The sequence below is a fragment of the Achroia grisella genome, unplaced genomic scaffold (genome assembly GCF_030625045.1).
Source record: "Achroia grisella isolate CSIRO2021 unplaced genomic scaffold, CSIRO_AGI_Agris_v1 utg1245, whole genome shotgun sequence".
Taxonomy (NCBI): Eukaryota; Metazoa; Arthropoda; class Insecta; order Lepidoptera; family Pyralidae; genus Achroia; species Achroia grisella.
Genome location: NW_026712606.1, coordinates 520,044 through 544,498, shown reverse-complemented (window position 1 = coordinate 544,498; position 24,455 = coordinate 520,044). Strand labels below are relative to the sequence as shown.

The 24,455-nt window shown below is 32.2% G+C and overlaps 1 protein-coding gene across 2 annotated transcripts; it reads left to right on the top strand.

Annotated features, from left to right (window-relative positions):
- Positions 1-3,712: 3,712 nt before the first annotated feature.
- LOC131854776 (homeobox protein CDX-2) lies at positions 3,713-21,742 on the top strand. Of its 2 annotated transcripts, none has more exons than XM_059205924.1 (3): positions 3,713-4,374; positions 18,205-18,350; positions 19,726-21,742. In XM_059205924.1, the coding sequence occupies exons 1-3, from the start codon at positions 4,038-4,040 to the stop codon at positions 19,969-19,971; spliced, it is 729 nt and encodes a 242-aa protein (XP_059061907.1). In that variant the 5' UTR covers positions 3,713-4,037; the 3' UTR covers positions 19,972-21,742. The 2 variants fall into 2 exon arrangements, with proteins under 2 accessions (XP_059061907.1, XP_059061906.1); XM_059205923.1 differs by having other exon boundaries at positions 3,713-4,383.
- The last annotated feature ends 2,713 nt before the right edge of the window (positions 21,743-24,455 follow it).

Below are 24,455 nucleotides of genomic sequence, written 5' to 3'. Positions count from 1 at the left end.
AGTCTCGAGTGCTTCGTTTGGAGTTTATCATACAGCGCAGGACGTAGAATATGATTTTTATCTTGCATTAATGTTATCGGTCTCTTTAAAGATCCGTGTTCAGTAGTTTTGGACGTTATATATCCTAAACCTTTCTGGAACTGTCCCCAGAACAACAGCCACGACTTCACGTTCCCGTCAAATTTAGTCACTCTATTTATTTTGTCTTTTAAACAAAAACGCATCAAACTCCGCGTAGTTTTTTAAGATCAAAACATAGATAGGTCTATTACATAGAAGATATTTTAACCGGAAATTGAAGCCATTTAAATGGTATTTGCAGATCAGTTGGGATCAAATTGTGTTCTTTTGCGTTTCAAGATATCCATGGTGTACTATTTTTGTTTTATTTCGTTGCAAATATAACTATAATGTTTTAGGTGTTTATTACTTATGCAACTGAATACACAATATTTGACTTATCAGTTTTTTCATGTTAGTTCGAATTTAGAATAAGCATGCGTCACAGTATTTGCAGATCAGTTGGGATCATCGATATTCTTGGTATATGAGCTACGGCTGCCGTGGTCCGTGCCAGTGGTAATGGTCGCTACAATTAAATTGTTCTTCAATTCCTTAGTAAGCAGTCTCTGATGGGTTTACGTTTAAAAAATCATGATTGGATCATGCTTTTTGTCAGAATTTTTCAAATTCAGATTTATGACGTCAAATCATATGGTAGCAGTCCAAAAGGGTTTAGTAAAAATTCCTGTGGATAATGAACTGCGTTTTCGATATTAGTCACGCTGTAATTTTTTATTTGTCCGGGAACTTTTTGAATAACAGATTATTTCGTAGATCATATTTCGAATCATATATCGTAGATTTCGCCCTAGATCACATCCGATGAAAGCCTTTTTCGTGCAAATTCTAGACGTCAGAATATGGAGCATCTATCAAAATTTCTAAATTTTGGATGATTTGACCTAGGATCCAGAAAGATATCTCAATTTCTGTTTAAATTTGAAGTGGGAAAAATTGCTTCCCCAAATTTGAGCAGTTGTTGTGGGAAATCACTGTCTGTGATTCCATGATGATGAGCTCTCGACACTCATATTCTTAAACTTTCAATTAAAGTTCATAAGGGAGACGATGTTAATGACAGGGAGAGTCTGTCACAAATCTCCAATAAATACAAAAGTAATCCCGCCCATGAGAGCAGTGCCGTTTCTAATATATTTTAAGGTTCTATCCAAAGCCTTTATGGCTCATGGTGTATTTATCCCACATAATCAATGAGGCATCTTCTAATAATTTATCGAGAGACCCTATTTTCTGGACATAACATGAATATTGTTGCTCAAAATTTACGGATAGCGGAAGTTTAAAAGTAGAATGAGCAGTTTGTCCATCCTTTAAGAGAGCTGCAGCAATTCCTGACGATGCAACTGCTATCGCTATCTTCCCCGATTGTATTATCTTAGCAAGTATCCCCCTACCTGTGTACCCGTACCCCAGTGACGCCCCTACATCGCATTTGGTTTATAGCTAACAGAGGAGTAGGTTTTTTTTCTAATACTTACATTGTTAAATACGTGATATCTTTCGAATGGAATGTCCGAATGGAAAAATTCAAAAAGTTATATACAGGTATTGAAGCAGTCGTTAATATGAGGTAATTTATTTTGATAAGGATTAATACCAAAATAGAAAATAAAGATACTTTTCTAGCGGCGGCGTTTCAATTAAATTTATAAACAAAAAAAACATTTATTGTGACGCAACTGTGATAGATAGACACATGCCATCGCGAGACTTTTTATAGATAATGATCTGCTCTGCAAAGTCGTAGTACATCATTTTGTTATATCATCAATAGTTTTCGCAGCGCATGCGGTGTTAGGTATTTTTTGTGCAATTTTTTTACACCTTGGGTTACATTATTGGAGATTTGGTAAGGACCCCTAATTTTTTTGGAAATATAATATAGCCTATGATACTCACAGATAGTGTAGCTTTCTAATGGTGAAAGAATTTTTCAAATCGGTCCAGTAGTTTCGGAGCCTATTCAATACAAACAAGCAAACAAACTTTTCCTCTTTATAATATTAGTATGCTTAGAGAACTATATTTATTAGTTGGTATTAATGTTATTAAAAAATCAAATATTCCTAGTGACTTTTTATAGACACTCTGTATGGACCATCAGGGTAGATAGGTAGGCATATCTAGTAGCTTAATGAAAGCAAGTAACAGCTCCTTTTAAGTTGTTTATTTCTCAGTTGCTATGTGATATTTGCAGGCACTAGACGAATGTTTGATATTTTTGATGCACTCGCCGTTGATTAAACACCAATAACAATTAGAATGCGGTCCGGTAATCTCCTTCCTAATATTTTAATTCAAATACCAGGAAAATATGGGCGTGTCAAGTGTTGCGGTTAGCGCGATATTGATGGTTGATAATGATTTGCCTCATCTGGGATAACAGCCGTGCAGATAGATATGTATAATATACCCAATATTATTTACTTTACAACAGTTCTTTATGAAAATACTAGCTACCCACCCCAAAGCCGGGGTTGCACGTGTGTACATGTATTATACATCTATATCTAAACCTTACCCTTGAATCACTCTATCTACTTATTAAAAAAAACCGCTTCAAAATCAGTTGCGTAGTTTTAAAGATTTAAGCATACATAAGGACGGACAGACAGCGACAGCGACTTTGTTTTATACTATGTAATAATGATAGGTGTATGAGTAGTACATCAAGGTTGAATATTGCATTGTTTTATTAAATTTTGTACCTATGTAGGTACCTACATTAGCAAGTAGGTATGTAAGAGAACGGAACCTGTAGGTATCCTACTACTAAGATATATATCCTGTATTTCGCACTCATACTCCGGCCATGAGTAAACAGTTTGTCCTCCATTCCTCTTCTTGGAAACTATCATGGTCAATTTGTGGTCATTTCACTATGTTGCACTAACTCTGATCTGACTGTATCCTCATAGTATTAATCTTTCACTAAGCCCCGCCAGCGCATACCTACCTATATCTATCTGATACTAACGAGTGATCCATATCATTTACCATCCACTAAAACAAAAACTATCATATATCTAATCTAATGTGGACTAATAACCCCAAATAACAATAGACATATAACACGTCACGTTGACCTCCTCTAATAAAGAATATTTTTTGGTACATTTTTCATTACTGCTCCGCTCCTTAGTCATAGCGTGATGTTACCTATATAGGTAACCTATAGCACTCGAGAATAATGTAGATATCTTTCTAACAGTCTTTCACTGTTAGAAAGGTATTTATATTATTCTCTTAATTTTTAAAATCATATCAGCAGAACCGGAGATTATATACTCTGAATAAACAAACATACAGTCACCTGTTTATAACATCACAATCTGTTTATAATATACCTATAGGTATTAGTAGATACAATAATAATATTTTTTATATTATTATACAACACTGAGTGATATTAGTCAATTACTATTTATTCTACATAGTTTTTGGATTGGTGCACCTATGGTATTAGTTATGATTATAAATGACTCTATTGTCTACTATATTCATAAATGTATACAATTAGGAAGGTATCATAGGTCATGTACCAGTACTTACATAATATAATAAAATCAAATCATCATAAATAATAATAGCATTGCTAAAATGGATATTAAAAAATGTTTTAAGAGGCTGACTTCATTAAAGTGGCGTTCATTATTTTTGTTATAATTAGGCAAATTATGTCAGCGCGGACATGAGTCGGCGGGCGGCACGCGAACCACTCGCCCAACCCGTCTCAGTAAAACTCGAATGCCATTGGTTGTCGGCGAATCCGCCTTTTTCGATCCAGCTGTGTAGCGCCCCTCCTGTTCGGTCCCACCACGCCAACCGACTCAGCTCGCCTCGCTCATTGTTCAGTCGCGTTTTGATACGTGTCGTACGAGTGTCTCGTATCCGTGCATACTGCAGTGTTGTGACGGCGAGTGTATGTGCGATGCCAGGACGGTGATCGAAGCATGGTGAATTACGTTAATCCCCTCGCCATGTACCAAGGCAAGGGCGGGCAATACGGCGGTGGCTGGTACGGCTGGCAACATCAGAACTTTGAGGAGCAACAGTGGTGTGCGTGGAATGGAGCATCCGCAGGTGGAGAATGGGCAGCGGACCCTCATCATTTTCCCAAAAGAGAACCAGGCGAAAGAGAAATAACGGATATCCCATCTCCAGCGAGAGGAGACTTGGCAAGTCCTGGGGAAGGCTCGCCTGGCTCGAGACCCTCACAGCCGCCGGCGCCGCCGCGTTCACCTTATGAATGGATGAAAAAACCAAACTATCAAACACAGCCGAATCCAGGTATGTTAAGTACGTAATTCGCAAATTTCTTACATACTTATTATATCTAGTTACCTTGCCTAGTACCTAACATCTTATTTAGAAAGTTTTACTATTAATTTTAAATTAATATTTACTAAAAATTTTGATATAACTATTCTAGACAGACAAGAGGTAGCGAACATATAAAAGTTTATTTGCATAAATATTTGCAAAAAAAATATGTTGTGTTTACATTGATCGGTACTTTATTTACCCTATATTTGTATGTCAAAGTGTGTATTTGTAAAATTAATCTACCCACTTGCTTTTAGTTGCATATTTTTGGTGTTTTGACATTAAATTATTAAGTTACAATTTGAGAGAATAAATTAGTCTGTCAGGGCATATTTTAATACCACAACGGTCTCGGTGGTCTAGCGGTTTAGAACACCTCTTTATGTCCGATGGTCGCGGGTTCGATTCCTCACACGGTACAAAAGTGTATATATTCATGAGTATCATCAGGTGTTTGCTACGTAGGTATATTAAGTAGGTATTAATAAAAAAAAGTATTTATATCAGTTGGGTACTAGACCCATAACACAAGAATTGTTATTACCTACTGTTATAATTAGTACTTCAGCGCCGGAACTTGTAATATCATAAAATTATGTAAGTATGTAATACCTATACCAAACTGTACTGTAGCGCTTTAGATACCTACATTACTATACGCCTTAGATACTACCACTATTTGTATAGAAATATACATTAATAATGAGTGAAATGGATTGCAATTAATTTTAATATTTACACACAAAAAGCCAGGGTCAATAGTTCATAATGTTATTGCCGTGTTTAAAAAAAAACTTGGATATATTAAATTTTAGTCAGGAAAAGGTCCCTTCCTACAAATAGACAGACAGACACACTTGAGATAGATTTTAACCTTTTACGATAATATTATAAACGATTACATATTTGAATATGTAAATCTTTGTTTTCTAATTTTTATATAGATATGTTTCTTATTATAATATACGATTCTTCATTCTGCCTATACGCTAGCAGTAGGTATAGGTAGGTACGCCGGCGGGACACTAATGGCAAATGATAATAAAGATGAAATCAATTCAGTTAACTTATCATGGAGAATTCACTATGTCCTGTTACTATCCGATGAAAATGAATGTGGGACTATGATAAAAAAAAAATATTGTCGACAAAGCAACGTAGGTGCTAGTCCATGGAGAATTAGAATCTAGGCCTTTATATTAAATGCTATTATAATAATATATTTTGTGCTTAAAGTGGGTAAATACAACGGCGTCCAATGTGGTAGCGGCAGCACTTACGGAAATATTAAATACAAATATTTTCCGTACTTGCAAAATTTTTCAATTACAGCTACGCTCGTAGCGCTATCTTATGTATCCTATAGGTATCCCTTATTCTATAAATAGGCTCTTTCTAACAATAAAATATTTTTTAAAATTTGATCCGTAGTACCTGAAATCACACCGTTTCCAACCTTTACCTTTTCCTTTTAGAGTATATGTAAGCTCGGTCGGTCTAGCTGTTTAGCACACCGCTTTACTTTTGATCTCAGGTCTATTATATGAGTATATATACAATTCTGTGTCTATTTACAAAAGATATATTTAAGTATTTCAATTAGTTGCCTTGTACTTAGGTACACATGACACAAACTCTGCTTAGCTTGGAACTAGATGGAGCTGTATGAATTGTTCAGGGTTATTATTTATTAAAACGAAACTGCCATTGGTATTCACATCGCAGGCGCTAAGACTATGGCCTATCAGTCATTCCAGACTAAAAATAAAACGGTCATAGTGTGTTGCCAGTACCTATTGACTTTGTTTCAGACAATTACTGCTGGAACTGAAATTCCGATTTAACGCTGAAACTGGTACTGAAAATTCGGTCATTAGGCATGCTTAGATAGTCCAGTAAATAAGCACTTAATACCTCTCGCATCGTATACTGAACTGGGTCGTGACGCTTCCGAGAGATTCCTTTGTGGTAGGTTCGTAGGTATGTTCGCATAGCCAAGGTATTGACTTCAGTGACAGTAAAATTTACTATACCTACAATAAAAATACATCAAATCAACTCATAGGCAATTCGCGACTTCGTCTACTTTTTTACATATAGTCTATGTGTGTCCTATTATCTATTTTCACGTCAAGTATCATTGAAGTCAGATTTGCTTTTGATGGTACAAGGTTATAAACAAACAAAGACGCTTTAAAATTTATGATATAAATAAGTATGCATAGTTCTTCTTGTTCTTTTTGGTCGGTAATTATGAATTACCTACTGAACCACCTTGTACTCACAGAAGCGAAGCTCAGCTGAATACCAGTGGAACATGACATGATGAGGATCAAGACAAGTTTATTAGCCAATCATCATAGACTACATGACAGATTTAAATAGTACAGGAAACTTTGGTTATCAGGATCATTACACACAGGTACATTGTTGGCAATAGGGACAAATCTAACTGCTAACAATTCTCTAGTCAATAGAGTAGATAAGGATAAAATGTATTGTATGAGACACAATATATAGTAATTTTTGTAGCTGTGACGTAGTCGTGTGGAATGAGTAGTCATGATCACTAAAATGTCCAGACATGTGGCGGCGTGGTGGGCCGGGTCATTGGGCTCCCTAAAATATGGTCGAGCGCAGTGATGGCTTACTCGTGAACGAGTGCTGCTTGTAGGGACTGGTCTGCTCTTATCACTAAGACTGATTTAATCTTATTGCATATTTATATTTGACCCAAAAAATTAGTGCTTGTTGGTAGTTTGTATTCATACGTTTCGACTTGTAAATGTAAACTTACAAGGATTATTTAAAAGAGCAACACACAAGTTTCTTGCTCTTTCTTCTTGTGAGGAGACAGCTTTCCGAACGAGTGGTAGATAAAAAACAAATTGTTATGACTATTCAAAACTGCTTAAATTAAGTTTATTTGAATAAATGATTTTCTATTCTATTCTACAATGATACGATATAAGCTAAATTATTAGCTTTTCTTTTTTTCTCTACTTATATAGGTACCTTATAAGACATTCACGTCCTGTCTGTGTCTTACGATTGCTACAGTACACGTAAAAAGGTTGTTTTTTATTGTTGATAAGGTGTTTCTGTTTAGGTATAGAATCACCAGGGCTTTTCTTGAAAAAAATATATCTATTATGTACACTCACATGTAATCATTCGTAAACACTTGTATTTTGTCGTATTAACATTTTATTAGTTTAACTGATTAAAGTCTATTTAAAATCAGTATCTAATGTCAATGTGACAAAGTATGACTTATTTTTATATGATACGAATGTCAAACAAGCTTAGGAAATAGCTGAAGTCTGCGACTTTGACTGCCGGCTAGGATTTTTTTGCAAATGTCTAATAATGCAGTTTTAATAATGCTTAAATAATCTAATTTACTTGCAATCGCTTCCGAGATTCATTTCAATATATTGGTATTGACTCTTTGCTTATTTACGTCTTACTTTAAAATTAAAGCCTACAGATGAAGTAGTAGTACAGGAAGATTTATATATATCTATATCAATGTACCCACTGTAGTATATGATAGTATACAAGTACTAATGCTATAAAAGTGAAAGAAATTTTGTGAGTTTGTTAGGCACTTTAACTTGGCTGAACCAATCTCAAGTTAGCATGCAAGCAAAATTTGAACTTTTCAGATAATGAAAGGATTTTTAAACAAGATCAAGAAATTTTTAAATGAAAATAGACCGCTGACTAATTTCGCCCACTGTAGTATCTTAAAAAGCAGTTTTACAATTTCAATATACTATATAGATGGTATACATATATCATTACATATCGACAATACAGTTTTTGTTTAACATAGAACGTATGTACCTATGCCTTATTAAAAAAAATGTTAGGTATAATTTAGCTTTGATATTCTGTTGATGATATAATGCAAAATCAATATTATATGTCTAGTCTGTTCTGTCAATAGTTTCTTTTGCGAAGAACTGACAAGAAACTCAACTGAATTTCTTTTTGTTAATGGTACAGTCTGTTTTTTTTATTTCTAAGACAAATTTTACATTATATATGTTACTAGCATTTAGCAATTCATAGACTCATTCATTCAATAAATAGTATTGTGGCACAATCGGAAATTAATATTAGTTACCCATTTACACTTATTAACTTAATTATCAATATGTACTTATCTAAGTAATTTAATATTAAACGGCAAACAAACTGTTAGCTACGATTCACGAACTCGTCTGCTCTCTATATATCTTATATAATGTTACGTCTATAGCCATCCTCATCATACCATTTATCCTCACGTCAAATATTATTAAGATCCGTCTTGATGTTTAGTAGTGAAGAGGTTATAAACAGACCGATAGACAGCCGCAATTTCACAAATTGTGTGACGGTCTCAAACAATTTGCAATATTGTATACAATAGGAAAAGCTTATAGCCACATACGAAATCTATAGGTCAGCGTTATAAACTAAATTAAGTCACATATCGTCCATTTCACATGGATGTACCATATACCTACAATATGTAATTCAATTATATATTATGATTACTGTATCTTTTATAGGTTAGGATAATAAAGAATTCAAATACTGTTTAAATATATGTGTAACCACCATTCAATCAGGCCAACAGCAATAGAATAGTTCGAAAAAAAGTATCAAAATATTTAGACAGACTGACTTATAGACCTATTGTCAAAGTTCTAGTAAAAGAAAATTAGAAACAACATTTTCTATAGGCACTTAATATCTTTATTATAAATGTTAATTTCAAACATTGCTATAATACTAATAAATTGTTTGTTATTCGAGCTACCCTCGCTGAGCAATTTTGTCAAGCCGCGCAATTATTATCGAGCATAACATTAGATGTTATTTTGCGTTTACTGAAACGGCTGTATGTTAACGCGAGCCCAGGGAGCGAGTGCACGGTGTGAGCAATTAATCCCGGGGCAGAGTCCCGGGGTCGGGTATAGCGGGGGATGCTCCCGGCGACAATCACGGACAATGGCGCCCCGGGGACCGCGCGTAGCGAACAACTTAAATCTTTGCCAACTTGTGCTACCGCAGTGGGTATCTATAACTAAAACACTACGAAATGTAATTTTTACTCAAAACTTTATTGCACTTCACAGTGCATCAAGTCGCCTTTTTATTTAAAAATATTTAACGATGGTACGTAAACTGTATTTGAAGAATATATTTAGTCATATGAAGAAATAATATAGATCCTTTATATCCGTTAACGAAAACCGTCAATAGTTTTAGATCAATATATGTAATTCGTGTTTCCCGAAAAGATATGGACATAAATGTAGAGTTCAAATATCTAAAGGTAGAATGATCATGAAACAAGCCCAGAATTACGTAATTAAATTATTATTTGCTTTAATTTGATATATCTATCTATTTTCAGAAAAAAAATATTAGATATAATATCTAAACCAAATTTTCAAAGTTAAAATAAATAATTATATGTCATTTGATTTGTTGTTTTTCCTAAAAATCTACTTGTTTTACTTCTTAGTGAAACTCTTTCAAGACGATGAAATTATAAGTAGGTCCATTCACCTAGTTTTATTTCAATATGACGCAAGAGTTTCAATATTAGTCGCAAAGTTCCAATATAACCATTCAACCATTTCTATGTAAACTTTTCTCTATTCATATTTACTGTTTAAATAATCCGGGCGACATTCCGGGAAACAAATTCCCATTTGTCTGTCGACTGAAAATCTCAACAGATGATTTGTTGCCATTTCACACTCATCGCTACGCATCAACGCCTCTTTGTGAAAGACCAATGAATTGTGTTACCATAAATAGGTACGACTTAATACAAATAAGCCGTTGAAAGCTATCACTTAACTATTCGGCGGTAACGCCCCAGGGAGTCGCAAAAAAATCAGGAGCGAACAGTAGGAGCAGATTATTGTTTGTAAATGTTTGTCAAATTTGTTAAGGTGCCGTTGACTTCTTTCCTGTGGCGACGTAAGACGTTTTCTCGACGTCATGTAGTGTGAGATTATTATAACAGTGTCAATTAGTGACAAATTGCTATGAGCATATAGGTAATTAGGTAGCAGTGACGCACCGCAATGTTGACTATGATCTATCATTGCCAGTGTCATATGCAGCGTGTTATTAATTTGCGTAATACAGGTTTGTTTTGTTAATCAGTAAACAACGATCGATTGGTTGTTATGTAAAATATTATTGTGTACATTATAATATGACGAAATCGATCAGCTGAATTTATTGTGCTGAAACTAGTTAATAGCGATTTAGACAATATAAATGTAAATGATCACCTAATTGACATATACTTAGCTATTTTGCGATACCAGTTATCATATTTGCTGGCCGCGATAATAATGATAGTATAAAGAATTGAATGTGTAAATTAATAGAGACATGTGTTCTGAACAAGTCATGAAAATCAGATAGCTATTTCATTTTACCACACTTCTCGAGTTGTTTGCATTATACTATTCAAGCAGTACGAGTATACTGGATGTTAAATGTTTAGTGATTAAATATTGGTATCGTTAATATTTAGTGAATGGCTAATTTGCTGTATATTTACTATCGTCGTGTAGGGTCGAATTATAGTTTTATGCAGATTTAAAGCAATATGTATTACCTTCGAGCATTCGCAGTCTAAGGCTGTTTTAGAGGATCATAATATTAATCCTGCTTAAGTCAGCTTAAGTAATATACAGAAATTGATTTTGGTAGATATAGTATAGTAGTAGTAGATATAATATAGTAGTACTTGATATATATGACAGATCTAATTATGATAAAAGATACTTCAATATTAGTACTTTTTAGAGATCGTCAATCTCATGCTACTCAAGCAGAGATAAAATCTACAGTACATTCCCATACTGAAGTACAAATTCTGCTCAAATTGTATGTTTCGAATCGGAAGTCTTATCTACACAGATACTGGCCACTCCTGCGTTCATCAAAACCGCATTACAAGCGTTTACAAGTCGGTAAGTATGCGATATGACGTACCATTGAGTCAACATATTCAAAGGGACCGCTATCGCAGCGACTCGCCATAATCATGTATTAACTGAAAGCGGGATTTCGGCAGGCCGACAAAGCCGCCACTACGGCTGATAACATGCCGATTAATTGTCTTCCTTTCACAATTCACACCCTACAACATGTTCGACAAGCAATTCGTCGCTCGTTTTATATCTACATTATACCTACGTACACTTACACGTGGTGGTCAGATAGATATGGGTATCAAGGACTGGTATGTCTATTTATTATCATTTCCTTACTGTTACACCTTGGCCAATTTAACAGGCATATCTAAAATATTTTGTAGGTATTAGTTACAAAATTCTAATTAGGTACAGCTAAATGTTTAAAGGCAAGATTAACGATAGTCTGTTTTTTCCTTACTTGAATGTGAATTTTATTAATAATTTATTACATAGGTAGTTCTTAATTAAACGTACCTGAATTATTGTTGATTATTTTTTTGGATGTGTAGGTAGCAACAAAATAAAATACTTAGATATTATCATCATAACATATTAAATTATTGAATGAACACTGTTATCGTAATTACTATATTGTTATACTAAGTATTATGTTATGGCTGGTTATGGCCTAACTACATATACTTATAATGAGTATCTTTATGGTACTTAAGTATTTATTATTTAGTCCTGAAATAATTTATTATGTGTGAGTGTGGTAGCCAGTAAATATTTGTTCTATGTTATAAATACCATGTTTATTTTGATTCACTAGATTATAATGTTTTTATATAATTATTATACTTACTTTATTTGTGTTTGGATTAGCATATACATAGATACTGTAGGTATCTATTTTTTATTGATTGATTCATTGTCGGAATGGTCTTTAAATTAAGCTTACTAGTATATACATATACATAAAAATAATACATTGATTGATATGTAGCCTTGAAAAGATAGATAAACTTGCTTCCAGCTCTATATGTTTCTTGATGAAACTAGAAAGAAAGAGACTCATATTTCCATTATCGTATAAAATGTGTATATTTTTAGTACTGTAGTCTAGGGTATATATTAGTACTATTTGTATTTACAACACGTTTAAAAACAAGAAGTGACCTGCGGAGCTACAATGCGCGCGCGACCACAGTAAAGATAACTGCCCGTAGGTCTCTACATACACGGATACCGCACCATGCTCACGCCTCCCGCACTGTTTGCTTTTAGCATAGAATAAATATTAAATAATACTTTTTCTATGCCTTTAGCAAACATTACTATTTTTTACTAAAAATTGTAAATTATATAATCTGTTCACCGAAATTAGGTTATTTGTATGTTCAACTCTAACCGTTGAACAAACATTTGTACATTTGATAGAATTGGATATTGGTATAGTATGTGTACGATATATAACTTTAACACATTTTTTATAATAACTAATAATAAATAGCTACATTTTCTAGATAGTACAGTTACTCCAATAGTAACTGTCAGAAAGATTCAAGCTTGTACTTAGAATAAAATATATTTTTATAAAACTTCTGGTACAAATATTGTCCCTATAAAAGATTTTTCACTATCACCACAGAATTTCTTGCGAAAGTAATATGTGTACAGTTTATTTAGTCATCTATATATATATTTAAGTATAATAAAAATGTAACAGATCGTTGCCTGTACATGAAAGTGTGTATTAAATAATGTTCGGAATGTTTAGTTATAAAAAATAGTTAACCTAACCTAAGACTATGCAAAACACTCTTTTGAACTGCGTGTGCGGACGCGTCCGGACCGCGTGCTTGGGACTTTTGTGTTTACCTTCAAAATTAACGCCTGCTATCAAACGCATCGCCTATAGATAGTGCACATGTGTTTGCCTTACTAGTTCTCTGCCATCTCCATTTGTTTGCTTCTCTAACAGGAAATTTATTTAAGTTATAATTTTCTGTCATTCAAGCACTCCAAAGAGTTTATCTTTAGTCTACAGTTTGAAGTCGTGTATGAAAACATGTCACAATGTTGACTTTTGACCCCCAAGAATATAAAAACAACTTTATACATTGTATCTTAACATTTAAAAATATTAGTTAAAATATAGATGTTTCGTGAACATTGCACAAAAATGGACTAATTTTATATATTTTTAGTGTATTTACACAGTAATTGCGTCATATTTTGATGACATCTATCTGAATTGTATTTCTGGTTAGAAACATAGATTTTATACTTGCACGTTTTAGTTTCCCCTTAGCGTTGCTTCTATTTCCGTCAGTTTACAAATGAAAAAGTTAAGTATACTAACTTAACGTATTTTCATTTTGAATACATCTCATAGGAATTCGCTCATCGAGCTAGACTTATATGCCTACACCTAAATGTTGCTTAACGTTGACCTCGTGTTTATAGAGGGAAGTGATTGCTGTGCAAATACTTCCTACTATAAATCGCGAGTGGGTAAGATTCGTCTTTAATGTAGGTAGTATCGATATTGTATTTTTAAATTTGACACATACAAAAATTATAACTGTGGTATGTTGATATTTTCTCTGAAGAACAGTCTTAGAAGATAAAAATTAATATATTACCGATTTATATGATTATATTTGTAAGTCAAGTTAACAGAAAACTGTTACTTACTTTAGCTCATATACATCCATTGAAAAAAAATAACTATAGAAGACAACATATAGTATTACGACTTCATTTGGTGTTTACGTGTACCTAGTAATTAACTAAGAATATGTATTCTGAAAAATTATCTCTCATTTTTAGTAGGTGTAAAAGACACACTAGTCTTTTCTCTAGTAAAAGTAAACATATTTTTGATGCTCCGTTAATGTATTGTTATTAATCCGTATCCTAAATTTCACTTATTACAGAAATAGGTATAATTTTATAACACGTTAGAAAACTCTTCATCTCAAGAAATGATTACGTAAATGTATAATTCCACTCCAATTGTCTGTCGAGTGACAAACATAATTTATGAAGTTCTTATAGCGAGATAAGGAATATTTACACACCACAAGTAAACAAGCAGACGCCTCTACTCTGTCTATGCAATGTACACAGATATAACTACATATCTCGGTAATTTACTTGTTGAGAAATAATGGAAGATAAAAAAAGTAAACAAAATTCATAATAATTTAAAATTCGACAAATTGGAAAACCCAATAACATTCACGTTTCATATTATTACTAGTTAGTACTGGAAATAAAAGTTTCAGAAATATATGGTGACAACATAATTTTGATAGTTCGATTTTAGAACAATGTTAAAGTCAAAATAATTTATTCATATAAGACACTTTCGGCCATTTATATAAGTCATATTTTTTATCGTTATCCATACCGATTAGTTCGGCTAGTGATTTCAGTTGACTATATCTGGTAAGAAACTAAGTTAGTCATCTTTCAATATCTTTTAATAAAATAAAGTGTATATGTCTTGCATATATATATATTAAATATATCTATCCAAAAGCCCTTTCTTGAACAACTAACGCCATACATGGTCCCTCTCAAACAATTTGCGGAATAAGTATTATTAAGTCATTCAAAGCTTTTATTTATAAGTAAATATTGATATTAATACGTTTTAAACTCTAGGTGCAATATTATATAGCGCTTATATATTTTTTATTTGATATATAGATTATCTGAGTAGTGATAGGTACGAAAGGTATATTAAGTACATAGTTAATCTATGATTAGGCATAAGCTACTTAAGCATCCAAAAGTATATATGATATCGTATACAGTGTCTAGACTAATAATCGTATTGTATGAAGATTTTCTTCTTCAGGAGATAATGCAAGGCACTATTAATGACAAAACTATAGTAGTATCATACCGACTCGAATAAAACGTTTCGATTGAATATAATGTCCCAAATATATAGAACTTCAGAAAATATCCTACTATTATTACTAAAATTTAATAGTTCACACATAGTGTTTACTTTAGGCGAAAGGATTAATGTCAAGAAAGTCGATATAGAATCTTCAAGCATAAAGCTGTCTTTATAAATCGATAGGTACACTAAAATTATGGATTATCTACAGACGTTTCTCCTAAAATGCACAAAAAAAAAGTCTGCGATACCATTTATAATATTTAGGTACGTCTTATGTCGAAAACCGTTAGATATACCACAGATAATATAATATTACATACACAATAGTGAACCATGTATTTGATTTGGATATTATAATAACTATGTATAATTTATAGTACCTACTAAATTAATTGATATCAAGTAGGTACTTCTTTTTATATAAAAAAAAACAAACTCATAAGAACCAAATTATTTCTGTTTCACAAATCACATTTATCAGTTATTATTTGAAATAAACAGTTTCAATAACAACATGTAAATATTTAGGTACTTGGACTAGACACGTCTTGTCAGGCAGACACCACGAGGTGTGGTCCTGTCTTGATCCCAGGGCTAAGCCTGCGCTGCGCGGCGCCTCTGTTCCCCGCCGCATGGATTTACCTTATCGAGCCCTTGGGATTTCTCCCCTTACACGAGCGAGGCGAGTACGCGCTCGTTACGAGAATATAAAAGACTTTTCAAACGATAAACCGACGAATAATCGTTCCACTAAAGTGACGACGTACCGACTGTTATTTTAGTAGAACTCTTACTAGCGACTTATTTTGTTTTACGAGTATATCTATCGGTTTCGGATAGAATCTACAATTCTATAAAATAGTAGTAGATTTATATAGATACACGTATTGTTCTTCATTTTTATATGTTTATTAAATCCGAGATGTTAATCTCTACCAGTCAACCGTATATACCTACCCATATAAATGTATCATGCTTATAACTATTATTATATACAAATGAAATATAAAATTAAACTATAATAAATATTCATAATTTCCTCATAGAATATAGATAAGTACCTCTATCTCTTCACAGAGTAGTTTAGCTCAATTTATAATATTAATAGTGGTAGGCATAAATTTCACACAAGAATTCTTTGAAGTCGAAATTAATTTATGTTTGTGGTGTGTGTGTTGTTATAGAACTCATTAAATTATACAGAATATCTGGACGATGTAGGAGCGATCCATTTAAACTAGGAAATGTTTTGTTTGTAGATGAGAACTAAAAGCCAATTTTAAAAATGATTTCCTTTACAGAACGATACATTACTAACGTATACCTAATTAGGCTGTATTTTATTTAAACAAAAAATAGATATATACAATTTTGAAACTGTACGGGTTGTACAATATAGTAGGTAGTAACTATGTTCGATATAGTAATTCAAAATTTAATAATGTTTAGATATGTATGAAACCATGAGATTTTTTATATATATTCTGGTTTTCATAAATTGACCTGGTTTTAAATTGGGTCACTCTATATTACTATCTACCTCATCGCCATTAGGTATTAGGTGACATTTACCATTGCGCCTTTTTTATTGAAGGACGATCGTTAAATAAAAAATGTTCTATGAAGAAATTAATTAAAAGTAAGTGATAATATATACGTAGATATGGTATGAATTTTTGCACTCGTGTACTCTCTTAACATATATTGATAGAGTGGGACAGATGTATATCCATTTATATCGCTTATAAAGGGCGTGGCTAACAAAGTCGCCATGCATGCATTATAAGGCTTGATAGTTACTATATTTAAATACCTACATTATGACTTCCATTCCCAAAATAGGAGATAAAATCATATATATTAACAAGTTTTGCAAAGTATTTAGTAAGTAAATTTTATAACAATGACAGATATTATATTGTTAGTGTCAAGTAGCGTTCTATCACTCACTTTATTATAGGTATTATAGGTATTATATTGTGTGTCTCAATTGTGGCGTTTTGCAAGTGCTAACAACATAAACAAAATTGAAATAGCTAAAAAAGAGCAACACTACATATTGAAGCAAACCTGTAATGCACTCTGGTTTAACTCTGTCAAGTATGAAGTCTCATACATTATTAGATGATAAATACAAATCCAAACTGGACTGACATAAGCTGCTGTTGAACTGTAATTGTCTGATTAAGACAATGTCAGTTTAAGAGACATATATCTAATATTAGACTTCAACAACCTGGCATAAGTTGGTAAAATATCTATTAGGTTGCACTCTTCATGGAGAAAAAACTCCCATGAGATTTTATCATTAATGAAAAATAATATTACCTATACTGTAAGTAATTGAATAAATATAATATCTAGGAGATATAAATGTGAGCAATGCCGTATTTTAACACTTATCTTTGGTTGAAATACCTATATAAAAAATATCAAATAAAGATCATAGTGCCAAACTTAAGTAAGGTGCTGTAAATGTGTGCTGAAAAAAAGGGGTTCAAATTTAAATTTTTGTGTGATTTGTATTATTTTATTACGCGCAACTTCCCGAATTCCCGCGAAAAATGTAAAAAAAGCACCGTTCTGGTTTGGGTTGTCATATCCATATCAATACCTATACACATTACAGAACAAAATAAAATAGGGTTTAGCACATACGTTAAGAAATTATAATTATTAAATTATTCATACTAGTATATAGTATTTGCTTTATGGTTTTATATTTGGTTAAAACCAAAAATCCTTATCACATTTCATCAGCGACTATTTGTTATTCTTATAACATTTTAGATAAGTATATAGAATAACCTTTAATCAGAACGTGTGAGTCAAAGACCAATTGCATTATATTGGTTTTATTTTATACCATATATAGCTATTTCGGCCTAGAGTAGCTGAGTACTTACATAGTAATTTTTTTTGGTGCAGGTAAAACACGCACAAAAGACAAATACCGCGTGGTATACAGCGACCACCAGAGACTGGAGTTGGAGAAGGAATTCCACTACAGCCGATACATCACTATACGCAGAAAAGCAGAACTCGCAGTCAATCTTGGTCTTTCCGAACGACAGGTAAATATTACGAATAGAAAACAAATCCATTTACCTACATATTTAGCTGATTTTCTGTTACTGCATAATTTTACATATGCAGATATGTAGACTTTATATAAAAACGTCTCCGTGATGCTTCTCTGATATTTATTAACAAGCTGTTTGGTGGTAGTAAAACAGCTTCTTTCGTAAGCTGTCTTTCGGTGGGAGAGTGAGATACGGCATTGAGATTACATTGTACAGAGGCATGACTTGTTAGTACTCCGGAATTGCTAAGCCTAAGCAGGGCTAGAGTTCCACGCAAGGCATATGATGACATAATGGCCGTAGTTGTGTTCATGTATGTTTCCACTTAGCATCATGTTTGCCTTCAGCTTGTACCTAAGCCGTTATATAAATATAATTAACTAAAATGATAATACATATTTTCAAGCTATGTACGTACATGCTATACTGGCATACCACAGCCGTTTTTCTCTTTTTTATAAAATATTCTGTGGACAATGCTTGATGATAATAAATACTATTAATATAATAATTGTTATACTGATTTACTAGTAACATATGTAATGTATGTAGTTTTTAATTATTTGGTATACTACATTATACATACATATAGGTACTAAGTACAATATTACATACATGTACCTTTACATGCATTTTTCGATCTTTTTATTTTTCTAGTTATGGTAATCCGGTTTCTAGTTATGAATAATCATGTAATTGATTATAATTGACTGATTCTTTGGCGTAGCTACAACGATAAAGTTTGTTATTTGCGCATCTGTTTGACATTCAATATTTATATTTTTTACTAATTACAAGACTCCATTAAAGTGTTAATTTATCCAAATTGCTGTTGCGTGTGGGTGTAATTAATGGTATTTATATTAATTAATCGGAATAATTATAATTTTATTTCTTAAAATGAAACTTTTCCTACGTAATTAACATTACAAAGTAATGATTTTTTTTATATTTATTATTAACTAAAACTAAATATTTTATAAATGACACCCAGTACACCGTCCCGACTTACGAGTACATTACATATATGTGTTACAAATAATATTGTGATTCTTGAACCTATACCTACATATATTTGAACATTTGATTTCACTTTTTTTAATCTGTTATGATAGTAATATTTTTATGATGCCCTTTTAACAACGGTAGGTTTGTCACATTGCCGCGTTGGCGAGGGAAGAGTTTATGATTTGAGTGTGGACCCATGGTGGAACGTGGTGAATTTTGGAAGGAATTAATTACGACGTTAACCTAACATGGAACATGAATAGCTATGGGACCACTAAACCCTGTTGCTAATTATCCCCACCTATTAATGTATTTTTATTGTAGGCATTAATTATATTAATAATGTTTATCGTAACAGGTAAAAATCTGGTTTCAAAACAGAAGGGCTAAAGAGAGAAAGCAGGTAAAGAAACGTGAGGAGGTCGTGATGAAGGAGAAGGGCGACCACGCTACACTTCAACACGCGCAGTTACACCATGCAACCATGCTACATCACCAACAGATGATGAATGGTATGATGCATCATCACCACTATCACCAAGGTGTTCTGCAGGGTGTGCCCGAGCCGCTTGTGCCTGGTGTACCTCCTGTACCATTACTGTGACCACAACAGCAACATGAATATAGTGTACACAGTGATTTCGTATAGTGATCACATCTGTAATTCAGAGACAAAAATAAATAGTGATTTTAAAAGACTTATAAGCTTTATATCCAGTGTTGGTTTACACAACCGGGAAATTGACAATTGCGAATGGTGGCAGCACAGTTATCTGACTTGACCTTAAGAGTTTGTGATAAATTTAGTGCAATATTCTTACGGGAATATTAAGTGTGTAGTATCAGCAAGACGTGGCATTGTAATGTTTTTGAATCATGATTAATATGTGTAATTAACTGAATACTTTGTATTAGGTATGTAGGCATGTGTCGAATTACTTTATAAATCATATATTGCTTTCGAGTAGTTTTCATAATATTGCAGCACAATTGATTAGTTGGAGAAAATTTCATATTTTCTTATTTCTCTTCTTCTCACGTATTATGAAAATTGCCTGATAACCAATGTAGTCTACTATGATGATTAGATATTCGTACATACCTAGTAATTAGTATTTACATAAGTACCTATTGATTATCACGCCTTATTCTTTTGTTTCAATGCTCGGAATGGTATGTCTTATATTTTAATTAAATTAATGAATTTTGTCATTGTATATATAGATAACTATATTTTTATATTATTGTAATAATTAAGATTATTGAATTGATTATTCCATAAGTGGTTGATTAATATTTCTCAATGCTACAAGTGCCTTTATATTAATGAGATTATTAGTATAATTGTTGATGAAGTATCTAAGTATTATTTTTTGTACAGTGGTTGGATGAGTTTGGATTTTAAGGTTTTATTAGAATTTAATTTACATTACTCTTATTAACGCTATATAACAGAATATTTTTTTCATTCTTAAAAAGAAAATGAGTCAATAAGAATCTCATAAAGTATATGAATTTAAGCCGAGCACGTGGCAGCACTACTTATTACAGTTTTAGTCGTATTGGGTACATTAAGTCGAAATATGGTGTTAGTATATTCATGAAATTGTACAGTTTCTCTCATACAATATCGAATAGTTGAAATAGGTCGTCATACATTTATTATGAGGAGTTGAAACCTTTTTTTTATATTTCTACTACTTTCCTATTTTTCAACATTGAAAGTAAGTTATTCAATTTCAAGAATACCTATTATCACTGCGTTTGGTCTAAGTGTGCACATTACGACTAACCCTTACATCTAACTGCATTTGTGGCCTTGAGAAGTAGGTTTATTTTATAACTTGAATGAGATTATTCTTAATTGTATTATTGTTCTGTACATAATAATAGCTTAAATATTAGATTAAATTATTCTTACGCCAGTTTCTATGTATAAACACAAATCACTTGATTCCCAAACTATGAATTCAGCTGGTAATTGTTACAAAACAGGTTGACATTAATAAGTAATTTGGTTTTAATTAAGTTTGACAATTCGTTACAATATTATGGATACCTACTAACGTACTAATAGGTACGACTTTTTAAAAATATTATTGCATTAAAATTGTTTATCGTTTTGTTTTGTGAGATCAGTAAAATAGATATGGTGCTAATAGTTTGAAATCCTGACTATTATATACCTCTGTCAAATTGATTAGTTATTTAATTAAAGAGATTAGTGTCGAGAAGAAAAACTCGGCATCGTTTTGTGTTGCAATAACATGTTGTATTGTTGTTTGAGAATTGCTTGTGAACACGGGAATTGTTAGTATGTACGCAGCACTTTCACAAAACACATTTGATAAACTAAATAAATTCATGTTAATCAATGTTTGTTTGCATTTATTTTTCCCTTCTTTTTAACCACGGTATGTATGTGTTATTTCACAATTATGTACAAAACTGTCTTTCTTATTTATACTACTTCGATTAAATGCAGAAATATTAAAAATAACACGAAAGTTTGTTAAAAATAATAAATCTGTTTATTTATTATTTTTGAAAAAATGACTGTATTTCTGTAAATACAGTCATTTTGTAGTCACGTTTTCCGTGTTCTAACAGTTATCCGATTACCTATTGACAAAAACTAAGTACCTACTATTATGAGTGTTTTGTTATATTTTACCAAAATAAGAAAATAGCGCTAAAGAAAAGGGTATAATAGTAATTGCTATAACATATATCTGGTTTATAACTGGTGTTTGCATGAATAAGAGGTGACTCTGTCCTAAAGTATTAATAGGTAAGTCCTTCTTGCTGATAACATATGACGTTATCTATTACCTACTCATTAGTTTCCGCTTTAAATTTGCTGAAAATTTAAAATGGAAACAATTTTAATAGCATTGTTAGTAATATTATAGATGGGTATTTTATAGTAAATAATGCAATCATTACTTATGTTTATGAACCTGAAATCAAACCGCCTTTCATTAAATACCTGAAATACATCTGCAGTAGGTGGTAGGTAGTGCATATACATACATACTCTTATGTATATATGTATTATTTTAATTTGATTGATTTCCAGCGACGGTATAATTAGGAATCTTAAATAACATTTCCGTTAAAATAGGGTGCACGTGAAAGAAACCTAATTTCGTACATCATGAGTTTAGTTCTAAATTAGTGTCTTAATGTAGAGCTAAACATGGCGGTCAATATTTGAAAGTGAATTTTTGTACACATGAGTTCTAGGGTTGAACAATATTACAACGTTATTATTATATGTACCTATATATTTCTACTCACCAGAGAGGTAAATGGTTAAGATACCTTAATTTATGACAGCTATTTAGAATAGATAGAGATGCTTACCATTAAGCAGTTACGGTATAGGAATAGTCGTTAGTTGCGTACGTATGTAACTTATGTAACTTGTCTTTTTTATGCCTACTTTCTCACAGAAGCAGAGATTGTAGAACTTGTCAGCCTATTCTCAATTTCTCTACTCTATATAATTATTATTTCTACTGAAATATTGATAATTATTTTCAATGCACAGACCGCCTGACCAATTCCACAATCATAAATATTAGGAAGTTGAGAAAGGATTATTATATGAGTTTAAAGGGCCGAGGGAGGAGTGAGGTAGTAGGATTAGCAAGGCTGTAGTATAGATTAGAGATTGTTATTGCTATCCGGGTCAGAAGCAGGATACTTACTCCTCCAAATTGCAGAAGAGTAGAATGTTAATATTATAATAATAGTAACATTAATGTACAAAATCATAATAAATATATATAAATCTGCTGAACCAATGATTGAGAAATGACATCGTCAAGGAACTGGATGTAAAATATAAAGTATTTGTTTCCTTAATAATTTTAAATTACTATTATTGATATATACCATATAGTAATTTAAAATTATTTGTATTGTTCTGTAGAGGATACAAAATATGTAGAGAAATGACTTGCCATAAATATGACTACATTTCAATTTTAGTAGTTGTGATGACTAAACATAGGACAGCTCTCTAATTTGGATTACAATATAAATTTTTGTAGTTGCGCATTATAAAATAAATCTAAATCTTGACGGATAAACAGCTTTTCACGGTTTAATTTCTTAGTTTAGGTTATTGCGGAGTACGTGCATAAAAAAAGGTAATTAGTATGTTCATAGTATTAAAAAGTAAGTCAATTTTGTTAATTAAACTTGCTGATTCAAATGAACAAAATTATGTAATATTGGTTTAAGTTTTTGGTGATAGTATGAAATTATACCAATAAAATGTGGATAATGGGATTATTAAAATTCATTAGAGCTTTATTCATATTGCAGTGAAAATAGCAAACGACACCAGATATATGAGATTGGCGTTGAAAGAAAATAGAAATTAATGTTTCTTATTATTTCAGGAAATCGTAACTACTATATAATGTTATTAATTTTCTAAATTAATAATTCCTAATTATTTTCTGTATAGTATTAAGTAGTATAACAAGTAAGTAGGTATACTTAACACTATTTTGGTTTACCGATTAAATATAGACGTGAGTATAAAGATACCGGTGAAATATCTAAAAGTTATATCTCAGCTTTTGAATGGATAACCTTACACCTTAGATCTAATATGTTCTTTACATTAAAAATACCAAATATTTGTCAACATATCACACATATCTTTACGTAATAAACCCTTCTAGGCGTCAGTTTTCTCTTTCTAAAGGTGTCAGCCCTACATCGAGGGCAGTAGAAAGAAAGGCGCGAGATGGAATGCCGCTAATTGTTGGGTAAACCGATGCTTATTGAGAGCATTTCGAGAGATGTATCAAAGGAGCCGCCGCCGTTACCACCGCCGCCGCCGTGCTTAATGGCGCTCGCCGCCCACCGGTCGTCGCTCTATCAAGAACCTCGCGATATCAAGCCGATGAATTTATATTACACACATATAACATAAAATGTTCGTTGAGGAATTAACATCCACAAAGGTGATTACTATTAACGTGTACAACGATAATGGTATAAGTAAAGGCTATAGGTTAAATTATACAGATTAAAATGTGAGAAAGAGTATAGAAGTGGAATGGTGTC